This window comes from Anabrus simplex, chromosome 1, assembly GCF_040414725.1.
Source record: "Anabrus simplex isolate iqAnaSimp1 chromosome 1, ASM4041472v1, whole genome shotgun sequence".
In the NCBI taxonomy this organism is placed as follows: Eukaryota; Metazoa; Arthropoda; class Insecta; order Orthoptera; family Tettigoniidae; genus Anabrus; species Anabrus simplex.
This window is the reverse complement of record NC_090265.1, coordinates 1,246,719,550-1,246,733,926: the sequence shown is the minus strand read 5'-3', so window position 1 is coordinate 1,246,733,926 and position 14,377 is coordinate 1,246,719,550. Positions and strand designations below refer to the sequence as shown.

Sequence of the window (14,377 nt, the reverse complement as noted above, 5' to 3'; positions counted from 1 at the left end):
ATAATTTTACCTTCTGCAGCCCAGTACTCGCTACATTCAGCCGTGCGCGGAACAACTGTCGGTTGTTTACACGCTCGGGAAGGATGTTGTCAAGAGGCGCTCAGTGCTGCCAACTCTGTAATTAGGAACTAATGAGTGGTACTTCGATAGCTCGTGGTGGTGATTATTGGGTTAGACCTTTGGTCTGGATGGGTCCTTGCTGTGCAGACAGTTAAGATATGATCTGGACAAGACCATTGGTCTGGGCGGTTAGAAGCCGTGAAGAGCCCCCGGGCCCCTAGTTTCGTGAGGAGACACGACTAGTCTGGACGGTTAGGATTCTTGCCACGTACAAGACTGGTATGCATGGTTAGGATTCTTGCCGTGGACAAGACGATTGGTCTGGATGATTAGGATTCTTGTCATGGACAAGACCAATGGTCTGGACAGTTAGAAGCCGCAAAGCGGCCCTAGGCCTCTAGTTTAGTAGGAAACACAATTGGTCTGGACATGCAGATGGTTAGGATAGAACCTGGACAAGGCCATTTAACGTAAGTATTAAATTAAATTACTGCTGTTGTGTATTTCACATTGTTTCACTTACTTGGTATTTTTCTTTCTGCTTTTATTCAGCCTGGGTTGGTAACGCAATGTATTTATCAGCATTGATCGCAATGACATCACACACTGTTCACGTTGACCAATGAGAACGCAAGTAGTTTTTTTAGCCACGGCTGATGACGGGCGCTGCTCTTATTAGGTTATAAAAGTAAATGTACTTCTAGGGGCGGGATGGTGGGTTCCTAGATATCACAATGAACACATCTCTCCTCTAAAAGGAATTCCAAGTAAGATTTGCATTATTTTTGCTTTCTTATAATATTATAAACTCTGGGCTGCAGAAGAAAAAATTATACCCACAACTTTTTTTTGCAAGTATGATCATTTCAAGGGTTGTGTGTAGAAAATGCCACCCACTCCTTTCAACAGGTCCTTTAGGTGAATACCATTGGCTACTTTAACACATTGGAGACGCCGCTCGTAGAAACTACGGGCGCGCTATTTAATTGCTGCTGACGGAGCTCGGAGAATCTACAGGCACGTTTTCACTGTAGCTAAAAAACAAATAGCTGCCGTTTCAGCGAGCCGTGACTCACTAGGATACTACTGAATACTTCTAAAAGCATAAAATGTACTAGTTATGAGCATAAGTTGGGATCTTTTCTTTCAGGGCATTGATAACACAGCCACGTTCTTACATAACCTGGGGCTGCGTCATCGTTGACTCTCAGCTGGAAATGGGCGGGAAAGTACGTACAGTACATGCGGACAGGAGGAGCGTTTGTTCGAGAGGCAGGCTTGTTTGTGTAATATATGTGAATATTTAGCAAGTCTAATTCAAGTGTACAAAATTTCGACAACGAATCCATAATGGATGTTCTTATGGAAGACACGAGTTCCGAAAATAACAATTACACACTAAATAAACATGATTCTGGCGGTTCAGGGAAATAAATGTAGATAATGAGCTAATTTCAAATTGGTATGAAGTTTAACATACTTTTATACCACCTTCTGAAGTGGTTTCTGTAATAGTGTTTTATATCGCTTTCTAAAAATGTGGGAGTTTCCCGTGTGCAGCAACTCGACGCAACCAGATAGTCAAACAACAAACAATGGGAAAGCAAATACCTGGTTGTAAACAAGGATAGCAGTGTCAATTGACCAATTAGGTTAGCATCAGTATTAGTGTGCTTCAGTAGATGTGTCCACAATACTAGACAGATTTCGAAATATTAACCGAACTAGCATCCATAGCTGCGTCAGATTTTTTTGTCTGAAAAACTTATCTTCATAAATTTAGATTTAAAAATTGCTGCACTATTATGATAATTAAAACTCATTTTTCTGTAGAAGAAAATGTGATCTTTCTAAATATTCCAAAACTTGTTATAATCATGGCTTACCCTAGCATTGAAAAAATTTCAAAAACCATTAAAAATCCCGCAATTTCTGAAGGTTAGCACATTCAAATATGGCCATCTCCAATGTATTAAGGAGCTAGAAACATTTGTGAAGTCCTGGGTAAACAGTGTATGCAACATAAGACCGTGTGTGTTCTAACAGGACTGTGCATGCTATTTTGAATGACAAAGTCAAACCAAACGTGTGGCCAACTAATTCAAAAGGCCTAAAACAAGCAGATTATTAAATGTCTTTGAATGGAAGGCTAATCAACATTGACAAAATTCAACCAATTCCCCCAAAGCTGCCATTACCCAAGAAATACCTGGACCACTCCCCTAAATGCAGATCAGTAGTGACTGATAACCAACACCAGTAAAGACCATGGGATTTGAGCATGTTCTTCTGGTCCAATACTGAAGCAGCCAATGTAAGAGATAGCTGAGAGGATATTCGTACGCAAGGCTAGTGCATACCGTGGAGCCTTGCGTCTTGGGTGGTGTGCTAAGTCCCAACTGATGAGCCTAACTTAGCACACGAGGGCGAAACGCAGGCAACCAAGAATGAGTTAGCTGGAAAATTTATAATGTCCAATAACGGACTATTATATTGGTATTAGAGATAGGCCTAACGTACACCGCCACTAACCACAGTTACTACACAACGAGAAATTAGAAAGCAGCGCGTGACAGCTGAGTGTAAACTTATGCACTGAACTGTCCTTGTAGCAGGAGCTCTGTTACAAGGGGATGTGCTACGCTGGATCGTCCAAAGTGAGCATACGTGATCAGACGTCTCCCTAGCTGGCCCGATCTCTACAATAATCTCTGACTGCTGGAGGGCCTACAACTGCCTCCAGGACGAAGGATTTCTCCACTTAAAAATTAACCATTCAGTGGAATATGTGGAGGTAGCGCCCTACCCTAGGCACTCCAGTATATAACACACAACTTTGCAAAGAAATATATATGAATTGTACCTTAGAATTCTTTTAGAAGGGAGATGTGTTCATTACCAGTGCCAGGGACCCACCAACCCGCCAAAAAATGTTGTTTACTTTTATAACACAACGAAAATTTTCACGCGCCATCAACCATTAGACAGCTACGAGCATGGCCATTGGCCGACATGACGTCATTCCCATAATTCGTAACTCTCTGGTTCCGTTAACAACACGCACAGAATAAAAACGCAACAAGTAACACGCCAAGAAAAATATGTAATTTAGTAGCTGTAACCTATCTTTCCAAATCCAGACCAAGCTCTGTCATGAAAACAGTGGGGGGCCACACTCCCTCCGAGAGACTCTTAACTATCGCCGCAGCGCATACTGCCCGCACGGCAAGAAAAAAAGCAATTTAGTGGCTGTAACCTATCGTTGCAAATCCAGGCCAAGCTCTGTCATGAGAGCAGTAGCCCCCTTTGGGGGGCACACTCCCTTCCGGAGGCTCTTAACTATCGTCGCGGCGCATACTGCCCGCACGGCAAGAAAAAAAGTAATTTAGTGGCTGTAACCTAATAACAAATTTCGCAACAGTCCGCTGGACATTTCCTTAACAGTTGGCAACAGTTCGCATATTGTAAGGGACGCTTCTATTGGCAATCCCGTGAACTAAAAATATAATAGCATCACCAGCCGCCGAGCTTCCGTGTACAGCAAGCGGAGTGCCTACACTAGGGCTATGCCTATGTGGACACCGAGAAGAGTGAACACATCCACGCACTGAATGAAGAACGTCTCGCGGTGGAAGAACTTCTTGTGGACACAAACACAACTGAGAGGAAGTGGAGAAACATTAGGGAATCCGTACCCATATCAGATGGAAAAAGGAGCATTTCCTTGGTTACTTATCCGAACATCTGTTGAAATACCCCTTCCCTCGCGGAGAACGAATCCACAAATCTCTTCTCGCAGCGAGCACGCTGTACCCCCCACGTTAAGGTAAGTCATTGTTGATTAATTCAAGTGTTGAACCCTGTGTTGCATAGAATGCACTGCTGTCAGTTCTTGTAATTTTTGCCTAACATATGCAGACCAATGGTGGTGTCACTAACCAACCCTAACATATCTAGACCAATTGCTATGTCACTAACCTATTCAGACCACTGGAGGTGTCACGTGGGATACTAGAAGCCTAACGTATCCAGACCAATTGTTTTGTCACTAACCTACCCTAACTGATCCAGCCCAATGGTCTTGTCACCAACAATGCGTAAGTTGGCAAGCATGTCGAGTGTTACGTGACATCGTCTGAGCCACGCCATGTTGGATCTTTAACCTCACTAATGCACACCGGGTACGGAAGCTTTACCTTCAGGGCTGCCGACAGTGGGGTTCGAACCCACTATCTGCCGGATATAAGCTCACAGCTGCCTGCCCCTAACAGCAAGGCCAATTCACCTTCTCCTTTTACACGTTTGTTAACAATGAAATCCAGGACATTTGATCACAAATCATGCTCAACAAATACATGCCACTGTTGCCAATAGTATCTTAAAGTCATTCATTGGTAACACATTGTGTGTGTTGGGTATTCAGCCCCAAGGCTGGTTTGATCCTCTGCAGCTCCGCCAACAGCTGTCATAAATAGCCTAGGCGTCACTGAAGAGGCGTACTAGGGAAATGAGGAGTGAGGTAGTTACCCGTTGCTTTCCTCACCGAGCCAGCCGTTGCTATTACATATCAGTCTGCCAAGCCCACTGAAATGCATGCACCAACCGACCCTACGAACAATATTTTCACACCATTCATAACAGGGACTGGCTGCATAAGCAATGGTATTACTAGCATCACTCATATCTCAGTCACTTTCATATTGTCAAAGCCAAGGAAGAGACTGAGACAGGTCAATGAAAGTAACAAAATTTATATAGTCCACACCAGAAGACATAGTGCACTGTAAACACTACATCACGCAAGCAAAGGCATTGTAACACATTATGATCTGTTAATGACATGTTTTCACAGCCCGTACTTTTAGACATGAAATTATGCTGTGTCAAGAAAACGCAAAGTTCTCTGCGAAATGTAAAGAGTTTCAACTTGTTTTCTTGACAGGGCATAAGCCCTACAGCCCATATCACATCTACATTATAATCTATTTCAGATAACACACCTCATTAAAAATATACTCATTATTCTGTATGGTAGATGAAGGTAACAGTGCAAAACTTTTGTTTGATTCCCATCCAGGTCAAGAAATTTTACCTGGACCCGAGGGATGGTTTGAGGTGATTACAAATGCGGAGCTATCTGATGGGGAGATAGCAACCCTGGTCTAGAAAACAAAAATTAACAGCCGAAATGATTCGTCGCATTGACCATGCATCACCAGCCTTCAGGCCGAGCAGCGGTCACTTGGTAGCCCAACAAGGCCCATCACGCGCCCTGGGGGCTTGTTCATGAAAGTATGTTATTGCCTCAAAACTAATTGGCTCTTGAGCAAGTCTTGTAAGAAGCTAAAAGAGATAGTCTCCTTATTTCCGTTAACACGTTCTGCGTCATAAATGTACACTCAAGTAACCACAACAAGAAATTTATTCACACAGTACCATAATTTATTTTTCATGTTAACTACTACGGACAATGAACAAATTTCCTTTAAGCTACTACCCGTACTTCAAAATTCTGAAAATATTTTGGAGATATGGAAGGTAAGACCTTAAGACCGTATACTACCAACCCTCCATAAGGCCGGTCTCCACTGATTAACATTTAACAACATGTTAACTGGTGACACCATCAACACGTTAAATGTTGAATACTGTTTCATTTAACATTGTATCCACACTTAATAAACATGTTAAACTTTACTTCCTTTTTCTATTTGTATGTACAGGTAGTTCATTATATTAATTTGTGGTAATACATTTAGGTGGTGTCTAGTATTTTCAAACAAGGACAATGGACTCAGATGAAGAGGATTACCGGGCAAGTTGCCGTACAGTTAGGGGCACACGGCTGTGAGCTTGCATCCAGGAGATAGTGGGCTCGAATCCCACTGTTGGCAGCCCTGAAGGTGGTTTTCCGTGGTTTCCCATTTTCACACCTAGCAAATGCTGGGGCTGTACCTTAATTAAGATCATGGTCACTTCCTTTCAAATCCTAGGCCTTTCCTATCCCATCGTCGCCATAAGACTTATCTGTGTCGGTGCGATGTAAAGCCACTAGCAAACAGAAAAAGAAGATGAAGAGGATTTTGCCTTTGTTATTGCCACTGTTGCTTCTTGTTATGATTTAGAAATGCAGTTTTATTAGGCACATTTCCTCCCCTCATCCTGCTCATTGCTTCAAAAGCAAACCACTTTTAAGTATAAACTTCTTCCGCTCCCGCCCCCAACTTTTCTGAACTTTTTACAATTCTCGACTGTACATTGTACTGAGAGCAGAGGGGCGCTAGTTTTTCTTTTATGTACTTGCGGGAACAATTATAGATAATTTTGAGTTCCTGGAAAATGTCAGCTTTCTTCGCTTTATCTCTGTGTATTCCTTTGACGAGACTCCAGCAAACAAGGCCCATCTATTATATCATTAAGTCCAGAGTAATCTCCTTGCTCCGCTCCATTTCTGATTATAAATTTTAGTACCGGTATAGTGCAGAGAGAACGACATACATGCACGTACTGCATTTGTAGCTTATACCAAAAAGAATGAGTATTGCGGAGCGTTTTAACTATAATCCTACTTCACGAGAAGTATGTTGTTTGCGTCGTTTAGGCTATCTGTTGGAATGGAAACAACATGGAACTTGCCGAAGCTGTGCCGACATCTCACAAACAACAAATTGACTTGACATGTTTTCCACTTGGAGCGGAAAACACGCCAACATGTTAAAGGTGTTAACCTCAACATCCTGAGTTAACATGCAAAGTCAACTGGAAGACGCAATCACAATATACATGTCAATTGTAACATGTTGGAGTGTTTTCCGCTCCAAGTCGAAAACATGTCAAGTCAATTCGTTGTTCGTAAGATGTCGGTACAGCTTCGGCAACTTCCGTGTTGTTTCCATTCCAACAGATAGCCTAAACGACGCTCACAACGTACTTCTCGTGAAGTAGGATTATAGTTACAACAATCTGCAATACTCGTTCTCTTAGTTATAAGCTACAAATACAGTACAAGCATCTATGTCGTGTTCTCTGCACTAAACCAGTACTAAAATTTATAGTCAGAAATGGAGTGGAGCAAAGAGATTACTCTGGACTTAATGATATAATAGAAAGGCCATGTTTGTGGGATGTCTCATCAAAGGAATACAGAGATAAAAGCGAAGAAAGCCGACAGTTTCCAGGAACTCGAAATTATCTACGAGTGTTCCTGCTAGTGCACCGGGGGGAAAAAAAAAGAAGGAAAAAAACTGGCATCCCTCCGCTCCCAGTACAGTCGAGATTTGTAAAAAGTTCACAAAAGTCAGAAGTCAGGGCGGGAGCATACGAAGTTTATATTTCAAAGTGGTTTGCTTTTGAACCAATGAGCAAGATGAGGGGAAGAAATGTGCCTAATAAAACCGCATTTCTAAATCATAACAAGAAGCAACAGTGGCAACAACAAAGACAAAATCCTGTTCATCTTTTTTCTTTTTGCTAGTGGCTTAACGTCGCACCGACACAATATAGGTCTTATGGCGACGATGGGATAGGAAAGGCCTAGGATTTGGAAGGAAGCAACCGTGGCCTTAATTAAGGTGCACCAATGTAGTTACGTTTCAGCATGTGGGAATGTTCTGTTAAATCGTAGTACTATCTGCGCACTTTTTAGTGATAGATTTACACCCTAGTGCTGAAGTGGTCGACTTCGGTTATCTTCGAGATTCGTATTGGCAACCTTTGAAACACAAACTAAGAATCGCTTATCATCGCTGTGCGACATCTGGCGTACACTTTAACTACTCGTACTGTTGTTGTTTACACAGCAAAGCCAAACTATAGAATTAATGCTAGGAATACGTTTCGCAACGGGAAATGTTACATAGTATTATATATTGTGTGTGTGACACGGTTGTTTGCTTAAAATAATAAAGGTTTATAAAATTCATATCGATCGATCATATTATCAATTCAATTCAGATTTCATTTCCATTCAGTTGGCAGTATTAACGGAACCCTTCTTACTTCTCCAACGAGTACAAAAATCTATCAGTAAAAAGTGTGCATACTATAAACTAACCCCAAATTCCCGACTATAATTATACATGCATGCATTATTGGAACATTATTCATAAATTTGAACAAATATGCACCCATAAAGGATTTATGTGCCATTTGCCTGGTGTGAAAATGGGAAACCACGGAATACCAACTTCAGGGCTGCCGACAGTGGGATTCGAACCCACTATCTCCCAGATGTGTGTGCGCCAGGCTCCTCACTTTCATCTACCCTATACGACCTCTCTTGGTCAACTCTTGTTCTTTTCCGACCCCGACGCTATTAGGTTTGCGAGGGCTAGGGAGTCTCTCATTTTCACGCTCTTCGTGGCCGTTGTCTTCCTTTGGCCGATATCTTCATTTTTTGAAGTGTCGGATCCCTTCCATATTTTCCCTCTGATTAGTGTTAAATAGAGGATGGTTGCCTAGTTGTACTTCCTCTTAAAACAATAATCACCACCACTATCTCCCGGATGCAAGCTCACAGCCGCGTGCTCCTAACCGCACGGCTAACTCACCCGGTAATCCTCTTCATCTGAGTCTATTGTCCTTGTTTGAAAATACTAGACACCACCTAAATGTATCACCACAAACTGATATGTATATAGAAAAAGGAAGTCAAGTTAAACATGTTTATTTGTGGACACAATGTTAAATGAAACAGTATTCAACACTTAACTTGTTGATGGTGTCACCAGTTAACATTTAACACTTTTAACATGTTGTTAAATGTTAATCAGTGGAGAGCGGCCTTGAAGAAGTAACATCTATTGAAAAGTCAACTCGGTGTGCTGTCAGGGAGGTTCGAAAGTTAATCACACGGGAGAGTGTTCGGGGGGAGGAAAGATAGATCAAACCGACTTTGATACGAGTATATAATATTTCACTAGCATAATATATTATCTCCACACATATTACACGAAAGCACGCGCCGAAACGTTTCTTTACAGCGTGCACCAATGTGGTTACGTTTCAGCGTGTGGGAATGTTGTGTTAAATCGTAGTAAACTAACCCCCAATTCCCGTCAATAATTATACATGCATGCATTACTGTAACATTATTACAAATTTTTACAAACATGCACCCATAAAGGATTTATGTGTCATATAAATCGTGAAATTTCTCATTTTCCTGAAGCAGATACTTACATGTGGTAAATGATATCGAACGACGAACCGGAAAGAGCTCACCTCAATCACCGGAAATCATAGAGAATAATACGCACACACCCTGAGGAGGTTATTTTATTCTATGCCTGGGAGACAATTTTTTTAAGTTTAAACATTAAATTTACAAACTATCACATTACAAGTAATTTCTAAACAAGAGGTATTAATCGATCTAAAGAATGAAGAATATACGGATAACTTTTCCATCCACTAATTACACGTCTTACCATCTGGTGGCATGGAATGTTGATTATTGGCAGATTCACTATTTCCAAGCTGTGTGTAAAAACTGCTTGTAACTACTTAAATCATTACCGAAATATTTAAGAATTAACTTTGTTTGTACAAATGTTATACATCTTACTGGTGATTTTCTGAGACAATCTCTTATTAAATATGTTGGTTGCTAGGAAGCGTTGCTATGGATGCAGTCCGTCATATGGCTGTGGCTGCCATATTCAACTAGTGGCAGTAATTATTTTCAACAAATTCTGGAGTAAATATAGAAAAATACAAATTATACTTAGATTGTTCTAAAATGGATGACATGAAGGACAAAAGTATTCATTTCACTGCTCAAAAACTTACGGAAGAGATACAAAATATGCCAAATTACAAAGGTTTTTACTCAGACCTACAGGTACTGTATTGTCAATTTTCTGTTAAAAAACAACCTTTTTCTTGCTGTTAGTTGAATTAATTCACACACAACTCATTAATCTTCCATACAGGAATTTATTATAATGCATATTGATATCTCTGATGAAGTTTTATTTTGCATGATACTTTCTAAATGGACCATGAGGATGATATTATTTTGAGGAAGGAAAAAGGGATAAAATAATATTGACAGTGATTACTTGTTGGTCACCGAAGATCATTTGCACGGAAAAATCATCTTTTTTGCCTCTGAAAGATATTACTTATCACCATCATCCATAGCAACACAATGTTGAGATTCAGAACAGTGCTATTTTTAAGGAAAACAATCTTGATTCTTGTTGTTGTTGTTGTTGTTGTTGTTGTTCAGACTGTCAGTCCATAGGCTAGTTATCTGCAGTTCCCCCCCCCCCCCCCCATTCCACCCTATCTTGTTCTAACCTTTTCATTTCTATGTACCGTAACTAATATATTGTACATCTTCTCTCACCTGTTTGTCGAATTCATGCTTTGGTCTACCCCTACTGTTCTTACTTCCTACACTTTCCTCAAAAACTAACTGAACAAGTTTGCGATGTCTTAAGATTTGTCTCTTCCGGTCAAATTTTGCCAAATTATTCTCCTCTCATCAATTTGGTTCATTATTTCCTCATTCATGGTTCGATCTGCCCAGCATTCTTCTCTAACACCACATTTCAAAAGCTTCTATTCTCTTTCTTTCTAAGCTAGTCCATGTTCTACTCTCATACAACGCCACATTCCAGACGAAAGTCTTCGAGAAACATCTTTCTAATTCCTGTATCGGTGCTCATAGTGAGCATATTTCTTTTCTTAAGTATAGGGCCTTCCTTGCTTCTGCTAATTTGTATTTTGTCTTCCTTACTTTTGCCATTATTAGTTCTCCTGCTACCCTAGTAACAGTATTCATCTACTTCCTTTCCTGCTTCCTTCCCCACTCCTTGTTCTTTCCTATCCCTTTGTCATCATAAGACCTATCTGAGTCTGTGCAAGGTAGGCTAAAGCAAATTCTTAAAAAAACTTTTGTTTTGGATTTATTTATTTTCATCTGTACTCCTTCTCCATGAGTGTGTCTGCAACATTCAGGAATTTCTCCATATCTTCTGGTGACTCTGCTAAAATAATAACTTGAGTTAATCTCTTGAGTTTTGATTTCTTCTCCTTGGATTGTGATTCCCTTTCCAAATTCTTGTTGATTTCCGTTACACCTGTCCTTTGTAAAAACTGAAAAGAAGAGGTGACAAACTGTAACCTCGTCTCACTCCTTTCAGAATTCTTTTTCATAACCCTTGATTCTTATCACTGCGGATTGATTTTTGTGTTGATTGTAGATAATCCTTCTTCCTCTGTATCTGAACCTCATCATGTTCAGAACCTCAAACAGCTTGGTCCAATCAACATTATCGAATGTTTAATTGCAATAATTGGGATACAGGAACTTGATTATTATTAGCTAACCACTCATGAATACTGAAAGATCGAGGGTGTAAAATATAAATTACAGAACTACAAATGATCAGAATGCAAGAATCAGCTGATTTTTATTTATATCTTCTTGATACACTACACCCTTTGTTCACACCTGTAGTCAACAATGCAATATTTGAATACAAAGAGTGACAATAATCAATAACAATGCAATGACTGTTAACTATTTTGCCAGTGAAATACTGTATATTCTGTTGAAATCCTCTCTTTAAACAAAATTTACAACAGTATCACGTTATCTAAAGAAGTTATTACTTTCGTGATAGGTGGAACAGTTGAGAGGTGGTGGTGGTGGTGGTGATTATTGTTTTAAGAGGAAGTACAACTAGCACTAATGAGAGGGAAAAAATGGAAGGGACCCGACACTTCGAAAAATGAAGATATCGGTCAAAGGAAAACAAGGGCCATGAAGGACGTGAAAATGAAGGACTACCTAGCCCTTGCAAACCTAATAGCATCAGGGTCGGAAAAGAACAAGAGTTGACCAACAGACGTCGGATAGGATAGTTGAAAGTGAGGAGCCTGGCACAAGTAAGTGGAAGCAATGCCAGGGCTCAGCTAAGGGCCCTGTGATCGCCAACCCACGCTCAAAAATTCAGAGCCCCTGGGGCTGGAACAGTTGAACTGCTATTTGTAATTCCCTGTCAGTTGCCTGCACTAATATAACCGCTGCCGAAGTTACAACTTTTTTTAATATCCTGTCTTCGTATGTTATCAACAAACCTACTGATATTTTAATAATAATATTAAAAAGAAACAAATATTTCTTTTTTCACGCAGTCCTAAATTACAGCTTGTAATCTAGCAAACGCCTACAGAACTACTCAATGTGAAAATTGTAAATAAATAAATAAATAAACACCAATATTTGTTGAACTAAATGTACCACACACACACACAAAATTTGCTAAATTTTTACAACTCATCTGGTTTTACCAGCACCACATCCAGAATATGATGATGATGATGACATCCAGAATATTCTTCCGTCTAGTTGGTTCCATCAATTTCTGAATCAGATGCCCATCCTATATTAACTTATTTGGCATTTGTTGGTCATGCATCCTGTCGTTCGCATTACCTTCCCAATTGACGTTTGGTAAATTGAGATCACCCACTACAATCACGTTCCTTTCCTTGTTCAATAAATTTCCAATTTTTTTGCAGTCATTTAAGAAAAGGCTAGGAAAAAAACAGATAGGGAATCTGCCACCTGGGTGACTGTCCTAAGTGCAGATCAGTAGTGATTGATGTCTTTTCTAGATCTACAAATGCCGTGTACAAGTGCTTGTCCTTCTTAATATGATCCTTTCGCTTTTGAGACCTGGTGTTTACAGTGCACTGTGTTTTCTAGTATGGGCTAGAGTAATTTTGTTACACTCGTTGACCTGTCTCAGTGCTATTCTTGGCTTTGTAATATAAAGTGGTTTAGATATGAGCGATGCTAGTAATGCCATTCCTTATGCAGCCAGTCTGTGCTATGAATGGTGTGAAAATGTTGCTCATAGGATTGGTTTGGTGCATGCATTTCAGTGGGCTTGGCAGACTGGTATGTAATAGCAACTTCTGGCTCAGTGAGGAAAGCAACAGGAAACTACCTCACTCCTCATTTCCCTAGTATGCCTCTTCAGTGATGCCTAGGCCATCTGTGACAGCTGATGGTGGAGCTGTTGAGGACCCAACTAGCCTTTGGGCTGAAGACCAAACATATCCTGCATACATTCATACATACAAAGGGCAGTAGGAAAGTTTGCAATATGCAAAAACTGTTGGCTGGACACCCCTGTTATGGTGAGGGATGAAAACCGGTCTAGAAGACAGCAAGGTGTGACCTTCACACCAGTTGTTACCAAGCAGTGGGATTGAAAGCAAGTTAAGATGTCAGTGTGGTCTAAAGGTGAATATTGCGCAATTATCTGCTACAATTTTGCTCGTGGATTTACTGTTGACCAGTGCCTGGAGGAAATGACTCCTGTGCTGGGGGAAGACTGTCCACATTGGACAGTAATTTTCCACTGGTACAAAATGTTCCAGAGGGGAAATTTTGGCGTTGAAAATGATCCTTGTTCTGGGCGACCATCTGAATCAGTGACTGAGGAATACATTGAAGCTGTGAGGAAAATGTTGCAGCAAGAGAGGCGGTTGACATATCAGCAGGTAGAAGAGACCCTCCACATCCTTGCACCAGCTATTCATTCAGTTCTACACAACCATCTCCATGTTAGAAAGGTTTGTTACCTTTGGGTGCCCCATTCACTTTCAGAGGAGCAAAGGGCACATCGAGTGAAATGGTGCCGAAAAATGCTAAAACAGTTTGAAAATGGGACTTTGCGTAACGTCAATAGCATCATTACAGATGACGAAACTTGGCTTTATAAGTACGATGTCCCAACAAAATCCCAGAACAAGGTGTGGCTGTTTGAAGATGAGGGTACTCCTGTAACTGTGCAAAAGTCAAGGTCAGTGAAGAAAAGGATTATTGCAGTATTCTTCACTAAACGAGGCATCTTGACTCGAGTAGTGCTAGAAACACAAAGGACAGTTATTGCGAAGTGGTACAGTGAGACGTGTCTGCCTCAGGACATCGAGGCTTTCAAGCAGCTCCATCCAAGGTCACGGCTGAACACTTGGCTCTTGCATCACAACAATGCTCCAGCACATCGTGCTAATGTAACATTGGATTGTCTTGCCAGATCAGGGTTTACTGTGCTTGATCACCCTCTATACAGTCCTGATCTTGCCCCATGTGACTTCGCACTCTTCTCAGAAGTGAGGATGAAGCTGAAAGGGCAGTGTTTTGCATCAGGCGAGGAACTTCTGGCAGAATGGGATCAAGAATGTGAAAATGTAACCAAAGAAAAGTGGCAGAGTTGGTTCAGTGACTAGTTTTGACATATGGAGAAGTGTACTGTGTGTGGTGGAAATTATTTTGAAAAAGTCTAAAGCATTC

The 14,377-nt window shown here is 40.7% G+C and overlaps 2 protein-coding genes across 2 annotated transcripts in view; one reads left to right on the top strand and one right to left on the bottom strand.

The window, feature by feature from the left end:
* Nucleotides 1–9,317, bottom strand: part of RpS2 (ribosomal protein S2) — a 57,326-nt gene extending 48,009 nt beyond the window's left edge. The window contains exon 1 of the mRNA XM_067137645.2: nt 9,241–9,317. The gene's annotated coding sequence lies outside the window, so the exon portion shown is untranslated. The remainder of the gene's footprint in view (nt 1–9,240) is intronic.
* A 458-nt stretch (nt 9,318–9,775) lies between these two features.
* Nucleotides 9,776–14,377, top strand: part of LOC136858244 (TBC1 domain family member 19) — a 278,312-nt gene continuing 273,710 nt past the window's right edge. The window contains exon 1 of the mRNA XM_067137644.2: nt 9,776–9,901. Coding sequence (XP_066993745.1) covers nt 9,800–9,901 — 102 coding nt within the window. The 5' untranslated portion in view covers nt 9,776–9,799. The remainder of the gene's footprint in view (nt 9,902–14,377) is intronic.